Here is a 22714-nt window from a genome sequence, read left to right as displayed (position 1 = left end):
TTGTAAATGCAGGATCCATTTACAGGCCATTTTGCTCAGGAATCTACAGGATATTGTGGTCATGCTCTGTTACCAAAAATTACCATCACTTTCTTTTCCATGGATTCATACCTGAAAGTCTCCCAATTTTGGAAAATGCAGTCTAGAGGGCTGCAAGGGGGAACTGAGTACTTCCCGTTTTGAAGGGGCTTTGCTTCCAGGTGGTCTCAGTAATGAAGTCTTTCTAAGGGTCCTTGCTGCCATTACCAAGCTCAATCCCCAAGTGTCAATTCTTTTATTATTTACTTATTTTTGGCTGGGCTGGGTCTTCATTGCTGCACACACGGGTTTTCTCTAGTTGCAGAGAGCGGGAGCTACTGTATGTTGTGGTTCACGGGCTTCTCATTGCGGTGACTTCTCCAGTTGCGGAGCGCAGGCTGTGGGGTGCTCAGGCTTAATTGCTCCATGGCATGTAGGATCCTCCCAGGCCAGGGCTCGAACCTGTGTCCCCTGCATTGGCAGGCAGATTCTTTACCACTGAGCCATCAGGGAAGTCCCCCCAACAGGCGATTGTGAACAACTGAAACAATAAGATGAAGATGGACAGAGACAAGACCCAAACAAGATCAGCAACCAAAAACCCTTGGCCTCCAACGCAGGTAGAGGGTACCTCAGCAGCTGTGACTTTTGTATTGTCTGCCAGAATCCTTCCAGGTAGATGGGCCCCCAGCCCATGACCTGGTCAGGGTTATCGGATGGTTTAAGCACTGCTGGATTTCTTTGATGCGGTTACTCACCCACAAGACATCTTCCAAACTAGCTTCTGTGAAATGAAATGTCGGTGGCACCTGGCAGGGGAGATTCAGGGGAGGTCCTGGAACAAACGGACCAGGCAGCTGCTTGGACCCATCCGTGGGCTCTCAGTTCCAACCAAGGGCCAACAAGCATAAAGTCCACCTGGGCTTCCCCTCCTACCAGGCTCCACAGATGTGTTACCAACTCAATGTGTTACCAACTCAGCTTTGTCCTGCCGCATTGCACAGAGAGCCAAACACTGAGATGCCGAGTTTGGGGACAAAGAATGGGTATATTCCAGCCAAAAGAGGAGATGGGATAACAGATCTCAGATCTCGAATCTGCCTCCCAGAAAGGGAGGGGCTCAGTGTATATACAGGACGACGAAGAGGCAGAGCTGATGAGGGATGGGGAGAGGAGACAGGAAAGAGGTGCAGGAATCTTCCTGTGCACAGGTGCAATGAAGCTACAAGGAGGTTGTGGGAGCGGGCACCCACTCATGCTGGGGGAGGTGGAGGGTGGGTGGTTCCATCCAGCCTTAACCAGCTTAGCTGAGGCTCCAAGGTCCCGGAAAATAACCCAGGCAGACACTGTTCAGGCTACCTGCTGCTTGAGAGAACACCGAAGTGTCCTTGATTAGTGGAGACAGGTGAAATGGATTTGATCAATCATCACGTACCATTTCAAAACCATTGCTCCTGTGTCTGTAAAGAGCAAGGCCATCTTTGCTTAGGTCTATGGCCCAATTGAGTCAAGTTCCCATTTGGAAACCAAGCAAAGTGGACAGAGTTAGTGACATCCCTAATTGACTTCGGTCTGGACTCCTGAACCAAACACTGGCCAGAGGGCTGGGACCACACGACGAACGTTGGGCTTAGATGTATCAGGTGCCTCCCAGGTTATCGCTGCTCACCTCCACCTGCAAACTGGCATCACTGCCAGACCACACGGCTGCTCCACGGTGGCGGTAGGAGGTTGGAGCTTATAGGGAGAAGCCCAGTATCCCCAATGATTCCTTTGCCTGAACACACACCCGTACCATACAACCCAGTAACCCTACTCCTAGATATTCAAGAAAATTGACAGCTTCCTTCCACACACAGACTTACATTTGAATGTCCATAGCATTGTATTTATAATGGCCGTAAACTAGAGACAACCAACTAGAGAGATGATAAACAGATTCTGACATCCCTACAAAGAAAGGAACTCCTATCAGTAAAGGTGGCAACCTGAACATGTCCTTAAAAGCTCATGCTGTTGCTAAAGAAGCACACAGTACATAATGTACAGTTCATGTGAAATCCCAGAACAAGCAGTTTGCCTGGGGCTGGAGGTCAGGAGAAAGAGCACTGACCACAAACGGACAGGAGGGAACTTCCTGGAACTACTCCATGTCTTGACTGGCAGTGGTTTGGGTGCCTACAGTCTTCAGAAGGTACCCTCTTGATTTTTCATTTTTGGCCATACCATGAAGCCTGTGGGATCTTAGTTCCTTGACCGGGGATCGAGCCCATGCTCCCTGCAGTGGATTCTTAACCACTGGACCACCCAGGGTAGTCCCAAAAGGTACTCTTGAGATGAGGTTATTTTCTTCTTTGCAAAAATATGCTTTTCCTGGTGACAATATGGACTCTTAGACAGTGTGTCTCACCAGGAAAGCTGGTTAAAAACCTGACTTGGGGGTCGGTACCACCCCCTGCCCATCTCAGGATGAGTTGTGTGTGCTGCACTCTGGTGACTTCCACAAGCGAGGTGGCCTCTGAGCTCTACCGCAGAGGCCGCTGTGACCTGCTAGGCCAGCCTGTGTCAGAGGCTGTTCTCCAAAGCTCCGAGAAACAAGTGGGTGCCAGTGGCAGTGTTACTAGTGTGGTTTTCAAACAATAGCAGTTGGCAGTGCCTGGTGGGAAAAGAGCCTAGAGAAACTACTCAAGAGGAATTCCATGCAGACCAACCTGCTGTGTAACTTTTCCAGCTTCCATTTAGTAGAAAGGGAAACACACGCTCTGAAGGTGAGGTGAGGCTGAAAGTTGTGAAAACGTATCTTGATGTAAGAGATAATTACAGGTTGTAAGAAAAGGCATTCCAGTCACAGGAACCCTTTCTAAAACGAGTAGTTCTCAAGCCAGGCTGCACATCAGTCTCTTTAGGACCTTTAAAGCATTTCACTTTCTCTTTTTATCGAAGTAGTACACAAATACAGGTTTTTTAATTAATTATTTTATTTCTTGGCTGCATGGTACAGCAGGAGGGATCTTAGTTCTCTAACCAGAGATCAAACCTGACCCCTCGAAGGGGAAGCTGGGAGTCTTAACTCCTAGACTTACAGGGAAGTCCCAAACACAGTATTTTTTTTTTTGAACTGAATATGGTTTTAATAGTACTAAAGGATGTATGTTTTAAAAAAAGAACAAACATCAGTCCCCTTGTAATCTCACTCCTGTTCCTTAGACATTTAAGCTTTTTAACCTTAAGTGTACAGCTTGATGAATTTTTACACGTGTATCCACCTAACCTCACCCAGATCAAGATCCAGACCATTCCAGCATCCTCAAATACTCACTGGTACCTCTGTCCAGTTAATACTGCCTTGCCTCAAGACAAGTACTGTCACCATCAAATAGTTTTAAGGTGACCATCTGAAATGATTTTTGCCATTTCATCTAGTGAAGTGAAAGTCACTCAGTCCTCTCTGACTGTGACCCCATGGACTGTATAGTCCATGGAATTCTCCAGGCCAGAATACTGGAGTGGGTAGCCTTTCCCTTCTCCAGGGGATTTTCCCAACCCCAGGACTGAACCCAGGTCCCGCATTGCAGGCAGATTCTTTACCAGCTGAGCCACCAGGGAAGCCCATTTCTTCTAGTACTTTCTCCATAATTCTAAATAATAAGTGTACACTGCTATTCCTTGGTTTGCCAACTTTGGACAGTAACTAGGAGCTTCCTACTTTGGTAGATCAAACTTCACTCATTTACTCACCTTCCTTACCCACTGACGGAGAAGGCAATGGCACCCCATTCCAGTACTCTTGCCTGGAAAATCCCATGGATGGAGGAGCCTGGTGGGCTGCAGTCCATGGGGTCACGACTGAGCGACTTCACTTTCACTTTTCACTTTCACACAATGGAGAAGGAAATGGCAACCGACTCCAGTGTTCTTGCCTGGAGAATCCCAGGGATGGCAGAGCCGGGTGGGCTGCCGTCTACGGGGTCGCACAGAGACACATGACTGAAGCGACTTAGCAGCAGCAGCAGCAACTTACCCACTGAAGCTGAGAAACTCTCAGGTTTCTACACCGCAGCACCACACCACCCACCCTGGGCACCTGGGTCCTTTAAGCACCACAGGTGATCCTAAGTGGCACTGAGCCCAGAAGGCCCCAAGCCGGTGGTGACCCAGAAACTGACATGAAACCAGCCTGACAACGCCAGAATGTTTGCCAAGAAGGGCTCTGATGATAGTTAAAACTAGGACACGTCATCAAGCTCTGGACTAATTTGTAGTTGGAAGGAAGTCATGAGAAACACCAGCGTGTTTCTAAGATTTTTACTGATCATCATGTGTGTTCTCATGGCTCTCCACCCCTTTCTCCCAGGCAGCCACACACTCTGTACAGTTAAACTCGACCAGTAGAGCTTTCCCTGAGGAGTGCGGGCACCGGGCCTGCCTTAGAGGAAGGCTGGTTTGCACCTGATCGGCACCATAAGCAGGGCAGGCAGTCTCTTTCCTTTGGAGGAGCCTCTCCAGCCTGGAAGGGCCTCCCAGGTGGTGCTCGTGGTATAGAATCTGCCTACCAAGGCAGGAGGTGCAAGAGACGTGGGTTCAACCTCTGGGTTGGGAAGATCCCCCTGGAGGAGGAAATGGCACCCCTCACCCCAGTGTTCTTGCCTGGAGAATCCCATGGACAGAGGAGCCTGGTGGGCTATAGTCCATGGGGCCTCAGAGAGCCGGACACAACTGAATGAGCCTGTGTGCATGCGCGTGCACACACTCTCCCTTCCCCCCACTTTGCTGCCATGCCCTTCAACCCGAAGACCCTCACTGAACCTCAACTGGGGAGCATCTCCAGGCTGTGTCCCCACAACTGTGAGAGGCAGGGCTGCCTCGCGCCTCCCCACATTTCTGATTGCTTTTTCTCACTCAGACCCCAAGCTTTGCAGCAGCTTCATCAACCAAGAGGGGGTGCTCCCTTGGTTCCCCTTGCCTGGATGGCTCTGTCCTCGCCACATCCTCAGCCTCTGGCATCAGCTGGGCGGACGCCCCACCAGCAACCCACCGATGCTGGTCTGCACAAAGAACCTTACTCTCTGCCTGCTCCCAGAGCAGGGATGGGACCTGCTTCCTCTCTCCTCCGAGGCGGCCCTTTCTCCTGCCCCGTCCTCCACATGCTGTGGGTGTGTGGGTGCGTCTGACCACCTGGAAAGGGTCCTTATAGCAATGGCGTCATTGCTGCCAAATCCCAGGCATGAAATAGGAGCCTCCCTCTGTGGGCTCAAGAACCCAGGCTGGGATCACCTGTGAGTCCTCTCTGTTCCTCTCGGAAAGGGCATGCACCTGTGAGGCAGCAGGTATGTGAGAATGGGGAATGGCCAGTTTAACGAGGGAGAAACAGGCTTAGAATGCTTTAAAAACACACACACACACACAAGGTCACAGCAAATGCACTTCAGCAGCTGGAGATCCAGTGGGGGGATCAGCTTCGGGGCCACGGTGGCTCTCCTCTCCCGTGGACCCCATCTTCCTGTCCCAGGACATGCTCCCTGGTTTGCTGAGGCAGGACTGTTAAGCACCAAGCGGGGAGACCTGGGCACCCCGGTCCAGGGAGGAGGCTGCCCCAGCTCTCAACCTGGCCTCCCCGGGGAGCCACAATCCCCCAGCAGACTCAGGGCTGGCAGAAACCTAAGTCACTTGGTGCCCTTGGCACAGACCCAGGGTCTGGGGGAGGCACAGTCCGAAGCCACCAGCTTGCCTCCCTCCAGGCACCCGCACTCGAGATCTGGCTGGTCCTGGTCTTCCTCTGGGAGCCTGGGGAAGGGTGAGAGGACAGAGAGGCCTTCAGGAGGACGGGCCCTCCTGGCCTGTGCGGCCGCTGCCTGTGTACTGCTGGGATCGCCGCCTGGAGCCCGGGGTCGGGGAAAGCCCTGGGGCAGGAGCCAGGAGGCCGCACCCCCTCCCCCTCGCCCCAGGTGTCAGCTGGGTGGCCCTGGGCAAACCACCAAACCTCTCTGAGAGGCACACCCCTTATCCAGAGAAGAGGGTGACAGTCCTTCTTGGGCAAATGCGTGGGGGACCCAAACAAGGGATGGCATGATGGGGACCAAGTGAAACTGAAATACCCATCCTAGGAGGGGGATGGAGAAGGGGAGGGGGGTGGGAGAGGACTCAACTTGGGGACAGGTGAAGGGGAAGGCTTCAGGGTCCTTCTGGTGCTGCTGTGATGTCACACTGGTCACACAGGGGGGCCAGTACTAGCAAACGGGACAGAGGGGCCAGCCACGGTCACTCACAGCTGGGGTGGCAGGGGGGTCCCATCGATCCAGTGCCAGCCCTGGGGGCCTCGTCGGGCTCCCACCCAGGAGTACTTGGTGACCGGGTGTCTGCTCAGGAAATCCTGAGGGAGGAAAGCAGTGGGTCATTCTTCTCAGGTCACTGGGACGGCTCACCTGGGCTTCCATCCCCGTCCGATCCCCCCACCCCGGCTTCCACAAGTTCCCAGCTCCCCAAGCCAGAGACGTGACTCATTTCTCCCCAAACGCCAGGAAGTGGGAAGCTGTCTTGGATGCTTGCTGGTTGACAGGCACTGTGCTCAGGGCTGGGGACCAGAAATGGGGCGATCCCCTCTCGGCCTTCAAGGGGGTAACGGATGTGATCCTCCATCCCCACAAGCAATGCATGATGGGTACTGAGCAGACAGAGAAACGAGGAAGCTCTGAGAAGATGGTGAAAGGCGTGGGGAAAGCTGGGAGCCTACGGAGAAATCCAGGTGACAGACAGCAAGCAGCCTCACTGGGCGGGAGGCTGCAGAGGTGGTCAGGGAACAGATGGTCACCACCACAGTTGCCAGCAAGAATAATAAACTACATTACATCCACTGGGGAAGTATTGTTAAGACCACTAAAGGGGACTTCCCTGGGGTGAAGTGGGTAAGAACCTTCCAATGCGGGGGGACAAGGGTTCAATCCCTGGTTGGGGAACTAAGATCTCACATGCCAAGGAGCAACTAAGTCTTGAGAACCGCAACTACAGAGCCCTCACACTCCAGAGCTTGTGTTCCGCAATGAAGACCCAGTGCAGCCAAAATCAATAATAGTAATAATAAAAGATGTTTTAAAGAAAGACCATTAAAAATAAGGGTGAGTATGAAATCCATGGGGCAACATGGGGAAAAGTTATAGTATGTGAGGGGTTAGAGTCCATGAAAAAGCTGAATTAAAGTTGTGGCCTGATTATAAGAATGGAAAAAAATGTGTACACCCCTGGACACAGACACATGAGGAACAACAAAACCAAAACAAGGATGTGCAGGGAGCTGTTGGAGATGCTTTTTTCTTTTAAATACTTGTCCTCAATGCCATGTTTTTAGCAATGAATTAAAGCAAAAAAAAACCCGTGTTTAAAAATGTTGACGGGGGGAGAGTGGGAAAGAGGCTCAAGGGGGAGGGGATATATGTATATTTATGGCTGACTCACGTTGTAGTATGGCAGAAACCAACACAACATTGTAAAGCAATAATCCTCCAATTTAAAAAAAATCTTCAACTCGAAAAAAGATGTTTCCATATCCTAAGCCCTGGTGTAGGGAACTGGAAGGGGAAGGGCGGGGCAGCTGTCCATACCAGCCCAGTCTTTCCAGAACATAAGCTGTGCTATGTCACAAGAGCGGTATCATGGTTCCTATTGCTCAGATGGGTAATTCCACTTTAGGGAAGAAATCCAAGAACAGAAAGAGAAAATGAACGTTCTCAAAATTTCCTGCTGCTATTTATAAAGATAAAATGGAAACCACCCAAATGCTCAGCAGTCAGGAAATAACTAGGCAAATTATGGGATATCAACATGATGGAAAATTACAGTGCTCTTAAAGATGACAGGCACACCAAAGACACAGTTAGGCAAGAAAAATGTAAATATGAAATCATGCCAAGTGGAAAAAAGCAAACCATGCCAGCAAGCCCATGGCGCTCACACATGGCAGCACGCACATTAGTGATGACAGGAAGTGGCCTGGCATACGTCTGACATAGACTTAGTTCCTCTCTACCAGTGTTCAGGATGACAGAGACAAAAGTTCTATGTTTGACCCTGGGGATTAGGAAGCAAGCACGGGGACTTCCCTGGAGGACCTATGGTTAAGACTCTGCACTTTCACTGCAGAGGGTGCAGGTTCCAGCCCTGGTAGGGGAACTAAGATCCAACAGGCTGTGCAGTGTGGCCCCAAAAAATAAAACCCACAGAAAGGAAGCACAGAATGATGCCTGCCCCCTTGATGACACTATTTGTCCTTTGGGTCTCAGTTTAAAGGTGACTAGGGACACTGCACGGAACCCCTCCCCTGGATCACTACAACCTTCATAGTTTGGAGCGTGGTATGAGACACTGACCTTGTCAGTTTTCTGCATCAGTGAACTTGGTGAGGACTGGGGGCCTGCCCTATTGATCACTGACCGTGAGAGCCCAGCACACAGCAGACCAGCCCAACAAAATGCACCCCCCAACCCACATGTCCCTGCCAATAACCAGCAAGGACCACAGGTAACACACGAGCTGTGAGGCCAGCCCTGCACCCAGAGCTGTTGGTGCAGACCCATCCCCACCACCCCTTTCAGGAACATCAGCTGGGAGAAGAACCTAAAAGAACTTCCAGACTGAGGGGTGACAGCCTTACCCCTTTTGAAACCCCAAAGACCAGAAGACCAGACTGCACAAGGCACACAGCCATTCCTAGGCATTTTATTTGCTCTCTGGCTGGACTCCACAGGCTGGGGCCCAGGGGCAGGGCTGGAGGGAGCTTTGGAGGGGATGAGAAGGAACCTGGGCTAGCTTTGAGTCAGAGGGCAGGCCAGCCCTGAGCATCTTGCAACTACGGCTGCAGCAGACGGGCCTCCTGCTGCCCAGCCCCGGCCTCCTGGGAACAGTCACTGCCTAATCACCAGATCTTAGAGCTTCTTCCAGTGCTGAGAAGGAAGCTATCACTGCAGAGCAGCGCTATGGGGCTTGGCCACCCCTTACTCAAATTCTGGTTCTGTGACTTGCAAGTTACGTGACCTTAGGCAAGTTCCCTGACTTTTCAGAGCTTCAGTATTATCCTCTGTAAAGTGGGGGATGAGTGCAATTGTGTGGTAGTTTGACCATTCTTTGGCATCGCCTTTCTTTGGGATTGGAATGAAAACTGACCTTTTCCAGTCCTGTGGCCACTGCTGGGTTTTCCAAATTTGCTGGCATATTGAGTGCAGCACTTTCATAGCATTATCTTTCAGGATTTGAAATAGCTCAACTGGAATTCCATCACTTCCACTAGCTTTGTTCATAGTGGTGCTTTCTAAGGCCCACTTGACTTCACATTCCAGGATGTCTGGCTCTAGGTCAGTGATCACACCATCGTGACTGTCTGGGTCGTGAAGATCTTTTTTGTACAGTTCTTCTGTGTATTCTTGCCATCTCTTCTTAATATCTTCTGCTTCTGTTAGGTCCATACCATTTTTGTCCTTTATCGAGCCCATCTTTGCATGAAATGTTCCCTTGGTATCTCTAATTTTCTTGAAGAGATCTCTAGTCTTTCCCATTCTGTTGTTTTCCTCTATTTCTTTGCATTGACCGCTGAAGGTTTTCTTATCTCTTCTTGCTATTCTTTGGAACTCTGCATTGAGATGCTTATACCTTTCCTTTTCTCCTTTGCTTTTCACTTCTCTTCTGAAATTTCACAGCTATTTGTGAGGCCTCCCCAGACAGCCATTTTGCTTTTTTGCGTTTCTTTTCCATGGGGATGGTCTTGATCCCTGTCTCCTGTACAATGTCACGAACCTCATTCCATAGTTCATCAGGCACTCTATCAGATCTAGGCCCTTAAATCTATTTCTCACTTCCACTGTATAATCATAAGGGATTTGATTTAGGTCATACCTGAATGGTCTAGTGGTTTTCCCTACTTTCTTCAATTTCAGTCTGAATTTGGCAATAAGGAGTTCATGGTCTGAGCCACAGTCAGCTCCTGGTCTTGTTTTTGCTGACTGTATAGAGCTTCTCCATCTTTGGCTGCAAAGAATATAATCAATCTGATTTCGGTGTTGACCATCTGGTGATGTCCATGTATAGAGTCTTCTCTTGTGTTGTTGGAAGAGGGTGTTTGTTATGACCAGTGCATTTTCTTGGCAAAACTCTATTAGTCTTTTCCCTGCCTCATTCCATATTCCAAGGCCAAATTTGCCAAGCCAGGCTTCAGCAATATGTGAACCGTGAACTTCCTGATGTTCAAGCTGGTTTTAGAAAAGGCAGAGGAACCAGAGATCAAATTGCCCACATCTGCTGGATCATGGAAAAAGCAAGAGAGTTCCAGAAAAACATCTATTTCTGCTTTATTGACTATGCCAAAGCCTTTGACTGTGTGGATCACAATAAACTGTGGGAAATTCTGAAAGAGGTGGGAATACCAGACCACCTGATCTGCCTCTTGAGAAATCTGTACGCAGGTCAGGAAACAACAGTTAGAACTGGACATGGAACAACAGACTGATTCCAAATAGGAAAAGGAGTATGTCAAGGCTGTATATTGTCACCCTGCTTATTTAACTTATATGCAGAGTACATCATGAGAAACGCTGGGCTGGAAAAAGCACAAGATGGAATTAAGATTGCCGGGAGAAATATCAATAACCTCAGATATGCAGGTAACACTACCCTTATGGCAGAAAGTGAAGAGGAACTAAAAAACCTCTTGATGAAAGTGAAAGTGGAGAGTGAAAAAGTTGGCTTAAAGTTCAACATTCAGAAAACGAAGATCATGGCATCCAGTCCCAGCACTTCATGGGAAATAGATGGAGAAACAGTGGAAACAGTGTCAGACTTTATTTTTCTGGGCTCCAAAATCACTGCAGATGGTGACTGCAGCCATGAAATTAAAAGACACTTACTCCTTGGAAGGAAAGTCATGACCAACCTAGATAGCATACTCAAAAGCAGAGACATTACTTTGCCAACAAAGGTCCGTCTAGTCAAGGCTATGGTTTTTCCAGTGGTCATGTATGGATGTGAGAGTTGGACTGTGAAGAAGGCCGAGCGCTAAAGAATTGATGCTTTTGAACTGTGGTGTTGGAGAAGACTCTTGAGAGTCCCTTGGACTGCAAGGAGATCCAACCAGTCCATTCTGAAGGAGATCAGCCCTGGGTTTTCTTTGGAAGGCATGATGCTAAAGCTGTAACTCCAGTACTTTGACCACCTCATGCGAAGAGTTGACTCATTGGAAAAGACTCTGATGCTGGGAAAGATTGAAGGCAGGAGAAGGGGATGACAGAGGATTAGATGGCTGCATGGCATCACTGACTCGATGGACGTGAGTCTGAGTGAACTCCGGGAGTTGGTGATGGTCAGGGAGGCCTGGCGTGCTGCGATTCATGGGGTCACAAAGAGTCAGACACGACTGAGTGACTGAACTGAACTGAACTAAAGTGGGGGAGATGTTTGCAATGAGGCCTGAGATCATGTCCACAAAGCCAAGGGCGTGTAGTATACACTCATTAAATGAGGAGTCTCCAGTCTGCTGGGTGGAGTGTAAAGCTTCGTGTCTCATTCCAACATACAAGACCTCATCTGATGTTTGCCAAGGTGATCCTGCCCTTCTCTGTCAGCCCTAGGCCATCAGGCTCTCTCCCTGGGCCTTCCCCACCCAGCTCCACCCATTCCATTCCTTGCAGCTCAGACTCCACTAACCTGTTCCCATTGTTAGCGAAAACTGTGACGTGGGAAAAGCACTGTTTAGAGATAAAAGTTTAAGAGAAGGCAATGGCAACCCACTCCAGTACTCTTGCCTAGAAAATCCCATGGACGGAGAAGCCTGGTAGGCTGCAGTCCATGGGGTCACAAAGAGTTGGACACAACTGAGTGACTTCATTCTCACTTCACTTTCATGCATTGGAGAAGGAAATGGCAACCCACTCCAGTGTTCTTGCCTGGAGAATCCCAGGGACGGTGAAGCCTGGTGGGCTGCTATCTAAGGGGTCTCACAGAGTTGGACACGACTGAAGCGACTTAGCAGCAGCAACAGCAGAGATAAAAGTAAATTCTAGAAATTTGGGGGGCTTCCCTGGTGGCTCAGATGATAAAGAATCAGCCTGCCATGCAGGAGACCTGGGTTCGGTTCCTGGGTCGGGAAGATCCCCTGGAGGAGGGCATGGCAACCCACTCTAGTATTGTTGCCTGGAGAATCCCCATGGACAGAGGAGCCTGGCAGGCTACAGTTCATGGGGTCACAGAGAGTCGGACACGACTGAGCAACGAAGTACAGAAACTTAAGAGTAATTTACAGCTCAAAGGAAAGCTCTGTAAGGGCGGCGCTGACACTGGGCCTCCACTGTGTGTAGCCGGTATGTCTCCAGTTTTGCTACCAATGTGGGGGTGGGGGATGTGATCCTGATATTACCTGAAAGCTTATGCTCTACATCTTAAAATTAAGGTAAACTACTTACCATGCTTTCATACATTTCTTCTTTAAAAACTGTGGTAAAATATACATATAAAATTTACCATTTTTAAGTGTGTGGCTCAGAGGCTTTAGGTTCACTCACTGCTTTATGACCATCACCGCCCCCCTTCATCTCCAGAACTTTTTCATCTTCCCCAACTGAAACCTTGCACCCATGAAGCAACTCTGATTTCCCCCTCCCCCGACAACCACCATTCTACTTTTTGCCTTCAAACATTTCTGTGTTAATATTTAAATGTTTTAATGTTTAAATGTTTTAAGCTGAATCCTATGATATCTATTTGTGTTTTCATCTTTCTGCACTCAAGATGTGGCTTACAGTCGATGTGTACATTTCAAGAATCTTCTTCCTTCCCCATTCAGGAAACTAAGATCATGGCATCCAGTCCCATCACTTCATGGGAAATAGATGGGGAAACAGTGGCTGACTTTATTTTTCTGGGCTCCAAAATCACTGCAGATGGTAATTGCAGCCATGAAATTAAAAGACGCTTACTCCTTGGAAGGAAAGTTATGACCAACCTAGACAGTGTATTACAAAGCAGAGACATTACTTTGTCAACAAAGGTCCATCTAGTCAAGGGTATGGTTTTTCCAGTGGTCATGTATGGATGTGAGAGTTAGACTATAAAGAAAGCTGAGCACAGAAGAATTGATGCTTTTGAACTGTGGTGTTGGAGAAGACTCTTGAGAGTCCCTTGGACTGCAAGGAGATCCAACCAGTCCATCCTAAAGGAGATCAGTCCTGGGTGTTCATTGGAAGGACTGATGTTGAAGCTGAAACTCCAATAATTTGGCCACCTGATGCAAAGAGCTGACTCATTGGGAAAGACCCTGATGCTGGGAAAGATTGAGGGAAGGAGGAGAAGGGGATGACAGAGGATGAGATGGTTGGATGGCATCACTGACTCAATGGACATGGGTTTGGGTGGACTCCAGGAGTTGGTGATGGACAGAGAGGCCTGGCATACTGCGGTTCATGGGGTCGCAAAGAGTTGGACATGACTGAGCAACTCAACTGAACTGAACTGAATTTCCTCACCCCTGGGAAACCCAGCTGATCTTAAACCAGTGGCTAGTGAATCTAATGATTGATGGCACATGTGTGCAAGCTAAGTTGCCTCAGTTGTGTCTCTTTGAAACCTGTGGACTGTAGCCTGCCAGGCTCCCCTGTCCATGGGATTCTCCAGGCAAGAATACTGGAGTGGGTTGCCATGCCCTCCTCCAGGGGATCTTCCTGACCCAGGGATCGAACCTGTGAATCTTGTGTCTCCTGCATTGGCAGGCAGGTTCTTTACCACTAGTGCCACCTGGGAAGCACTGAAACTTTCTCCTTTCCTCTTAAACTCTTGAGGAAGAGGAGCTGTGTGTATCATTGGGCTGTGTGTGCTACTGGCACTTTGGCATGTCCCATGAGTCTGTGCCTCCCAACTCGTGAGCCCAGCCTTTGCCAACCAGCCCAGCCCCTCTGCCAGCCGCCGGCCTGTCCTCAGCTGCTCTTTCCCACCTCCACCTCGGTGCCTCCTGCAGCTTCTGGCCCTCATCCAGAACTCGGGACAATTCTAGAACTCCACAACCATGATATTCAGGATTTTAACTGCTTGAGACCCAAGTCTTCACTTTGGTCTTTTTGCAAAGGGCATTTTGGAAGTTCCTTTTTGAAAAAAGCTTATTGAAACTTTGTGATATATTTTCTGATTATATATACTTGTGTCACAAATGATTGATCCTATGTGCTAAGTTTTAAAAGAATTTAAGATCCATTTGCAATTGGGATAGTTCAGCCCATCTCCCCTCTTGGAGGACCCCAGTCACCGGGAGGCCATTTGTTCAGGTGATATCCAAAGTCATTGTGGACCAAACCTGTCTGATGTGAGGCCAGAGAGCAGGGACCTTTTGCTTCACCAGTTTTCTGATGACACTTGCTGCGCTGAGTGGGTCTCAGGAGATGGGCTGCTAAGTCCTTGCCCAGTTCACCCTCCACCCTCCATCAGCTCCAGGCACTCTCTAGGGACCCAGCAAGTTCTCACTGGCCTTCACTTTGCAGACCCAGCCAGGCTGGGTCTGGCAGGAACCATTATATTCTGATCGCTTGGGCTACCATTCCTCTACCATTTCCCCCTACTTCTAGAGCACACTATTTGTGGAACACCTAGAACATTCCAAAAAGCTGGAAAGAAGAAAAATTATCACTTGTGGCTCCAGTGATAACCATTAGTATACTTCCTTTCAGTACTTTTCATGCCCCTCCCCTGCCCACCTACCCACTTCTCACCTGGGTGTGTCTCAGCAGGGGTAGGGTAGCCTGGTGGGCTGAGCAGAAAGCCTGGCTGGTCTCCCAGGCCTCGGCTTCGGCAGCGAGGTAGTAGCACTGCCCCTCGGACCACATCCAGCCCTGGGGGCATGGTCGGCATCTGATCCCTGCAGCACAGAGGGAGACCGGAGGTGAGCACAGGGTAAACTGTACAGAGCTCAGGGTTGGTATGGATGTTCAAATATCAGGGGGCAGGTGCGGAGACATGGAGCTGGCGAGCCTGGAAGGGGAGAGGGAAACGAGCACGGGGGGCGGGGCGAGCACGGGCCGGGGGGGGCCGGGCGAGCACGGGGGGGGGGGGGGGGGGGGCCGGCGGGGCGAGCACGGGGGGGGGGGGGCGGCGGGGCGAGCACGGGGGGGGGGGGGCGGCGGGGCGAGCACGGGGGGGCGGGGCGAGCACGGGGGGGCGGGGCGAGCACGGGGGGGGGCGGGGCGGGGCGAGCACGGGGGGGGGCGGGGCGAGCACGGGGGGGGGGGGGGGGGGCGGGGCGAGCACCGGCTGGGGCAGGAGCGGGGGCGGCGGGGCGGGGCAGGTCCCGGGAAGGCTTAAGCACAAGCTTCATCCATCATCCATCCGGAAGGGGCTCTAATCCCTTACCTTTGCTCACTGAGCCCCCTATCTTTGTGCATCTGCCCAGGGGGGTGTCTTTTTCTTTTTTTTCCTCAAAAGATTTTTTTGGATTTGGCCCATTTTTAAAAGTCTTTATTGTATTTGTTACAATATTACTTCTGTTTCATGTTTGGGGTTTTTGGTCGCGGTGGGAGCTTAGCCACCCAACCAGGGACTGAACCTGTACTCCCTGCGTTGGAAGGCTAAATCCTAACCACTGGATTACTAGGGATGTCTTTTACTAATTTCACAAAGAAGCTGGAAGGACTAGACACCCTGCTGGTGGAGCAGGGGAGGAAAGGGAGGAAAGGGGATGGGGAGGAGAGGGGTGAGGGTGGGGAAGAAGTTCCACACCTGTTTTTGAGGCCAAGGCCACAACAGCCACCGCCAACACCGCCAGGAGCACGGCCATGACTGCCAGGGCCCAGCGCAGGGACCTCATGTACATGGGCAGCCCTGGGAGGAGGGGAGGGGACAACCAGGAGACACAGGTTAGGGTGTCATCACAATTCAGGACCATGCTGAATCCTACAAGAGCATCACACCCACCTCAGCACCCACCCCCTTGGCCCATAACACCATTCAATTTAGGTCCAAACTTCATATTTGGGAGAAAACTGCTAGAAGATATTCCACGTCTTAAATAACTAGGAGACACGAGATTCTTTTCAAGTGAGAGAGTTAAGTGGCTAACAGCCATTAACGGAGCACCTGATGTGCCCTAGAGGCAAGGCACCAACAACACCGAGGAGCGGGCAAGGTCCCTGCGCTCAGGTTGCTAATGGGACAGGCAAAGATGCCAGGAGATAAAATTCCACAGGAGAGAGGGCCCAGGGCTAGATTCAAAGTTCAACAGACCCTCCAATTCAAGTTCAAGTCCTGACTCCAAGGGCCCCTCAAGTGTTCTTGGTGTTTTCCCATTTTAATGTTGGACTCACACCTGCCTCTGCTCTCTCGCTCCAGGTCACTGGAGACCACTGATGAAGCATCAGGCAAAGAGTGCTTTGCAGGCTGCAGAGCACTAGACAAATGTGAGCAGTCAGCCGCTCAGGGACCAGGGGACCAGATGGCTGGAATGAGGCTGTGGAGGGGAAAGGAAGACAGGGGACACTCCAGGAGGGAGGAAGGACTCAGAGATAGAATGTGTTCAGAGGTCACATCCTACCCTGTAGACAGACTAACTGGGGAGACCAGAGGGGAACACTTGGAGAAGAAAACATAGTCAGTGCTTGCTCACAGACATCGATAGTTATAAGCAGCTTTCCACCCAGAAAGACACGCGCATCTGAAGTCACTGAGCACTCAGGATGGGACCTCGGCCACAACTCCGGTGTGAAATCAATCAGAGCAAAAACATCTTGCTGCAGGGGGCCCTGGACCTACCCAGATCTTGGGGATGTGGGTCAGGAATGTCACATAATCGGTGTGAGGGTCTTAAGAAATCAGTCATATTTCCCAGAGTCTAGAACAGCAGAAGTAAGTCTGTGGCAAATATTTCATTATTTTGAAAAGACCAATTCCATTAAAAAAAAAAAAAAGAAGCTACGTACATTGTATATACCCACCATCTGATTCCCTTTTTGTATCTGGTATTGACATCTCTGATGTCTCACCCTGTACTGCTATTCATCACGGCTCATCCATTGTCATTCTCTATATTTTGACTACCTTTCCCAACCCACAACTGAAACACTACCTGCTTCCTCCTGTAGCCAAATCCCACAGCTGGGGTAGAGCCAGTTTGGGGGGACTCACAGTTTATTCACCTGGGGCAGCTGAGGGGCATCATAAAAACTAAAATACACACTTCCAAATACAAAGCTTGCCAGAGGACTCAGAGGGCTCCTGCCACTGAGAGACCTGCAGGTCAGTCTACTTTGGCCGGTGGCCTCTGTCCCTCTGGCTGAGCTCAAGCATGCTGGACACCACTCTCTCGGCTCCACTTCCTCCAGACACTGAGAACATTCTTCCTCTGAATGTCCCCCACCTCCCCCCGCCATGCCATTGCAGACTGCCAGGCCCTTTTGTTTTCTCCAGAGTAAGGACTGCCAGAGGGCAGGGGCAGGGCTTTGTTTCCTCCTATCCTCTACCCCTGACGTGCTGAGCACAATGCCACCAGCACCAGCGGGTTAGACAACCACTGAGATCCAGCTGCGGCTCTCCTGCCCCGACAGGGCTGGGGAGGAAGCGTTCCTGGCACGTGCTCACACTCTGAAGTTAGTGCCATTCATTGAGTATTGATTCACAGAGCACTGCCAGGTGTCAGAGATTTGGTGAAATGTAGGCTGTCACCAGCCATGCCCCGCAGGGCTCGGGAACCCTGAGGATACTCACAAGAGGGATGCTAAGCTGGGCAGCACAAGAGCCCGTGGAGCACAGAATAGAGACACCTACCAGCCTTGGGACCAGATGAGGTGACTCTAAACCAGCACCTAAGGGGGCATATTCTCCATCTGAGGATCCAGCTGTCCCCCCAGTTTTAGGCTGTCTGCAAAAAGTGACTTCTGGTCTGCATGCTGCCATAGAGAACATTCCCTGAGTCTGTGTTTTTTTTTTTTTTTTTTTTAATATTTATTAATTTGACTGTTCCAGGTCTTAGTTGCAGCATGTGGGATCCCAGGGATTGAACCCAGGCTCCCTGCATTGGGAGCTCGGAGTCTTAGCCACTGGACCACCAGGCAAGTCCCTCCCTGAGTCTTCGATTTTTCAGTTTACATGGGGCCAGCGCCTCTGGGACATTTGCCCCCCAAAGCAGTGAAGAGACAAAGCAGTGATGTCCCCTAACTCTCTCCACAGTGGCTTCCACCCTCTCAGGTTCATAAGGAGGGGACATGAAACAGCGGGGTGGCAGCATTACTGTGCTGGGGGTCTGGGCAAGTCCCCCAGCCTGTACCCTCGAGTGCCCTCTTGTTAAGGTCACTAGCTTGATCCCTCGTGGTAAAGGCCATAGCAGGCAGAAACCACACGCAGAGTTCCTCATCCAGGCAGCCTCCCTCAGACCAAGCCTCAGCCAGGTGCTGGGGACCTTACAGTTCTTTGATCCCACACTTCCCAGAGAGCAAGCCCAAAGCACCAGTGTCTGTGTGCACCCTGCAGTATTTTCTGTTAGCTGTCTTCCCCCTATACCCTCAAAATTCGTCCCCACGCCCCCAGGTTCCTTGCCTCATGCCCAGAGCTCTATTCCCACGTGGCAGCACTCCCTGAGTCTGCCTCTCCCCAGGACACTGCTGACCACATCTTCCTCAAACTTTCTCCTTTTGCGGCTTCTTTGTATCCTGATTCTCTCCCTACCACCTATACTTTTCTTTCCCAGTCTGTGACCGGCTCCTCTTCCTTTTGTTTTTTGGTGATGCATGGCATGCAGGATCTTAGTTCCCAGGTCAGGGATCGAACCTGAGACCCCTGTAGTCGGGCTTGGAGTCTTAACCACTGGACTCCCAGAGACGTCTGACTCTTCTTCCTTTAAATGACATCACTACCTGGAACTCCCAAATGCACCTGCTTATTTCTTCCCCACCTCTTTCCCCATTCTCCACTCTGGAAGGATAACCCAATGAATCCATCACTCCGCTACTCAGATCAGCAACTTGGGGGGTATCCCCACTCCTCCTGTTCGCGCATCTTCATGGGCACAGTGGCCTCGCTCACTAATCCTACCTCTTGAGCCCTCCCTCCCACCCCTGCCACAGATCAGGCCTTCATCATCTCTGGTTGAACAACTGCTATCACCTCCTAAGGTCTGTCTTCCTTCAACCTCATGCCTGTCCCAACCTTCCTCCACAGTGCTGTCAGAGCTCACTTTTTAGTCATTTCCTTGTTACCCCACCCTTCAGATGGTAAAGAATCTGCCTGCAACACAGAAGACCCTGGTTCAATCCCTGGGTCGGGAAGATCCCATGCAGAAGGGAATGGCAACCCACTCCAGGGTTCTTGCCTGGAAAATTCCATGGACAGAGGAGCCTGGAAGGCTACAGTCCATCGGGTCATAAAGAGTCGGACATGACTGAGCAACTTATATTATTAATCTCATAAAAAGCTATAGACTCATTATGGTAGACAGAATAACGTCCCCTTAAAGATGCTGGTAAAGAATCCACCTGCCAATGCAGAAGATGCAGCTTTGACCCCTGGGTCGGGAAGATCCTCTGGAGGAGGAATGGCAACCCACTCCAGTATTCTTGCCTGGAAAATTCCATGGACAGAGGCGTCTGGCGGGCTGCAGTTCATGGGGTGACAACAAGTCAGACACAGTTGAGCACACACAGCACAGCAGCAAAGACGTCCACATCTTAACCCCTGGGACCTGGGAATATGTTAGGTTACAGGTACATGGGGATTACGGTTTCCTATCTGCTGACCTTGAGATGGATTTCTGGGTGGGTCCAATGTAATCACAAGGGTCCTTATAAATGGAAGAGGGGGACAGAAGGACAGGAGAGTCAAAGATGGCAGTGGGAGGCTTCAAGCAGACATTGGTTCTGAATATACAGATGTCTGTATATACAGAGGTCTGAATATACAGACCATGAGCTAAGGAACTCGATCACCCTTAGAAACCAGAAAAGGCAAGGAAACAACCATCTCCTGAAGCCCCCAGAATGGATCACGGGGGTTGATAACTGGACTTTAGACCCCTGAGCCTACATCAGATTTCAGACTTACAGAACTGCAAGATAATAAATTAGTGCCATTTTAAGCCTCTAAGTTTGTGCCAGTTTGTTACAGCAGCTCCAGAAATCGACTACACTTCTCATGCACAAAGTGTGCTCCCACCCAACTCTGCACAAGTTCCTGAGTGATCAGAGTCATTGAACTCTACCATGTCCAAGAACAACCTCCCCACCTCTGGCATAGAGCCCCTCGGGATTTGCAGCCTGTCCAGCTGAACCGTCCTTCCTCTCGGCTGGCCAAGCTTTTTAGCAATGTGTCTGTGTCTAGCTCCACAGGGTCCCTGTTCCCGTTGGCTTTCTACCTAGGAGGAGCTACCACCCGCAACTCCTTAAGCTTTCAAGACTTAGCTGAAGGAAGCTTTCCCATGCCCTCAAGTTCACCAACCACTCCCTTCTGCTTCTGTGTCCAGGATTTTTATATTTAGGATCTTTCTTCTTCCCTGCAAATCCCCACGCCGCGGGGCACGCCCCACCCCCACCCCGCCCCGTCTGGCCTGTTGTCCCCCCGCAGTAGCTGCTGAATGGATGAGTGTTAGGGGCCAGGTGATCCCTGATATATGGGAGGGAAAGAGGAACCCTGGGCCTAGAGAGGTCGGCCAGCCAGAGCCAGGAGTAGGCTGTTCTACCCGGTCGCCACCACCGTCACGTGATCCTGAAAGCCTTCCTCGCGCCTGGAATCCTTCCACCCCTACTTCTCAAAGATGCTGCGCACACTAAGATGGAACGCTTAAGTTCTTAGAGGGTCAGGGAGGGAGAATAGTGGCTTTATTTTTTTACTACCAACAATTTGAATGATAATTACGTAGACCTTAAAGTTATTGGCTCTAAGCCAGAGGGACCGGGTTGGGGTTCCTCCGCCCCAGTGGCTCAACCCCTACCGGGCAGCGCTGCTCCCGGCGCCCGCGCGCTTACCTACGCGCTTTATGATCCGGGACATCTTCTTGTCTCCGTCCAGCTCGGCGTGGGGCAGGAGCACGGAGTCCTCCCGGCAGCGGCAGCGGCACATAGGGGAGCCCGAGGACTCTGCGCGCCCCTCCGCGGGACTGGCGCAGCCCTCGACGTCGAGGCCGCGCTCAGTCCCGGCGGCGGCCGGCGGCGTGCCGCGGCCCCACGTACCTCCCGGGGACGGGGTCCGCCGCAGGAGGGTGTGCGCGGGGGAGGCGTGGCGGGAGAAGCCCGGGGACTCGGGCACTGGGACGGTGAGGAAGCGCGTGGAGGGCGCCGGCGAGGGCGCGCGGCTGCCGCCGGCCGTACCCACAGACTTCACGCGCACGTCTACCTGCAGTTCCACCGGGGTCCAGGCGCCCGGAGCTGGCTCACCCGGCGCTGCCTTGGGTATCAGCTCGGTCTCCGGCGTCTCGCCGTCCCGGGGCTGCTCGGCCGCGGCGGGGTCCGGAGACGGCGGGTCCGGAGACGGCGGCTCCGGGCCGGTCGACGCCTGGCGGCGGAAGGCGCCATAGCCCAGGCTGGGTGGCAGCAATCGCAGGGGCGCGGGGCGAGGCGAAGGCAGCATCTTCCCGCCCGACAGGTCCTGGCCCGCGCCCGCCGCCTCTTTGGCGGGGGCCAGACTCAAACTGTTCTCAGGACTCTCAGGGCGTCTTTCCTCCGCGGGATCCTGCGGCTGCTCCAGCTCCGGGACCTGGTTTCCCAAGGAATCCATTTCGAACTCGGCTCCGGCTCGGTCTTCCTTCGACGCCCCCCACGCCGCCCGGGCACCCTCCATCCTGTGCGCAGAGGAGCGTAGAGATGCCGAACGGGACGCACCTGGGCCCAGGTAGAGGGTTAACTTCTCCTCCCGGGTTGGGATTGGTCCAGAGGAGTCGCGTAAGTTGTTAAGCCACACCCCTCCCTGTCTCCACACCCACTTCCTCCTCCCAAACCAGGGCCCGGCTGGGATGGGCTACGGCCCGGGTTCTGTTGGCCACGCCCTTCAGACTCCCTTCTGAGGTTTTACTCAGAAAGACAGAGCTGGGAACAGACTCATCCCAGAGCTCAGACTCTTCTCTCTTTCTTGTCCCTGGTCCCAACCGTTTCTCCCTCTAGCGCTCTGGACTGTGCTGATTTTTGAGAGTTATAGCTTGGGCGGAGAGCGATTGGCCAAGCCTGTAGAAATCCTGGGACCTCAGTAAAATCAGCGAGGCCAAGGGAAATGGGCCTGCTTGTGGAAAGGAGCAGAGCTGAGTATCCGGACAACGTAGTGGGGGAAGGAGCGGAACACCTGACAGGTCACCCCCAAGGCAGAAGTCGCAGGGACATCTACTCTGGAGGCCCGACTCCCACTGTGCGAACTCAATAGACTGAGAGATTAATAAGCTTGAAAATGTGTATTTTCACCGGGACCAGTAATCTAAATACCGTTTAAAAATATAGATTCCTGGCGGACTCCTCCTAGACCTACTGAATCTCATAAGGGGATAAAGAGGGCAATTTTCAACAAGTGCCCCAGGATTCCCAGGTGGTGCTAGTGGTAAAGAACTTGCCTGTCAATGCAGGAGACATTTGGTTTGATCCCTGGGTCGGGAAGATCCCCTGGAGTAGGAGATAGCTATCCATTCCAGTATTCTCGCCTGGAGAATACCACAGACAGAAGAGTCTGGCGGGCTACAGTCCGTGGGGTCGCAAAGAGTGGGATTTAGCACACACGGCAC

The 22714-nt window shown here is 51.5% G+C and overlaps 1 protein-coding gene across 2 annotated transcripts; it reads right to left on the bottom strand.

Annotated features, from left to right (window-relative positions):
- Window positions 1–4710: 4710 nt before the first annotated feature.
- On the bottom strand, window positions 4711–22224 carry KLRG2 (killer cell lectin like receptor G2). 2 transcript variants are annotated; one of them, XM_027538860.1, is made up of 5 exons: window positions 20979–22219; window positions 15751–15852; window positions 14748–14893; window positions 6285–6388; window positions 4711–5802 (listed from the first exon to the last, which is right to left on the bottom strand). In XM_027538860.1, the coding sequence occupies exons 1-5, from the start codon at window positions 21787–21789 to the stop codon at window positions 5682–5684; spliced, it is 1284 nt and encodes a 427-aa protein (XP_027394661.1). In that variant the 5' UTR covers window positions 21790–22219; the 3' UTR covers window positions 4711–5681. The 2 variants fall into 2 exon arrangements, with proteins under 2 accessions (XP_027394661.1, XP_027394662.1); XM_027538861.1 differs by lacking the exons at window positions 4711–5802; window positions 6285–6388 and adding an exon at window positions 11212–11248 and having other exon boundaries at window positions 20979–22224.
- Between the last annotated feature and the right edge of the window lie 490 nt (window positions 22225–22714).

This window comes from Bos indicus x Bos taurus, chromosome 4 (genome assembly GCF_003369695.1).
Source record: "Bos indicus x Bos taurus breed Angus x Brahman F1 hybrid chromosome 4, Bos_hybrid_MaternalHap_v2.0, whole genome shotgun sequence".
Classification (NCBI taxonomy): domain Eukaryota; kingdom Metazoa; phylum Chordata; class Mammalia; order Artiodactyla; family Bovidae; genus Bos; species Bos indicus x Bos taurus.
This window is presented reverse-complemented; position numbering and strand designations above follow the sequence as displayed.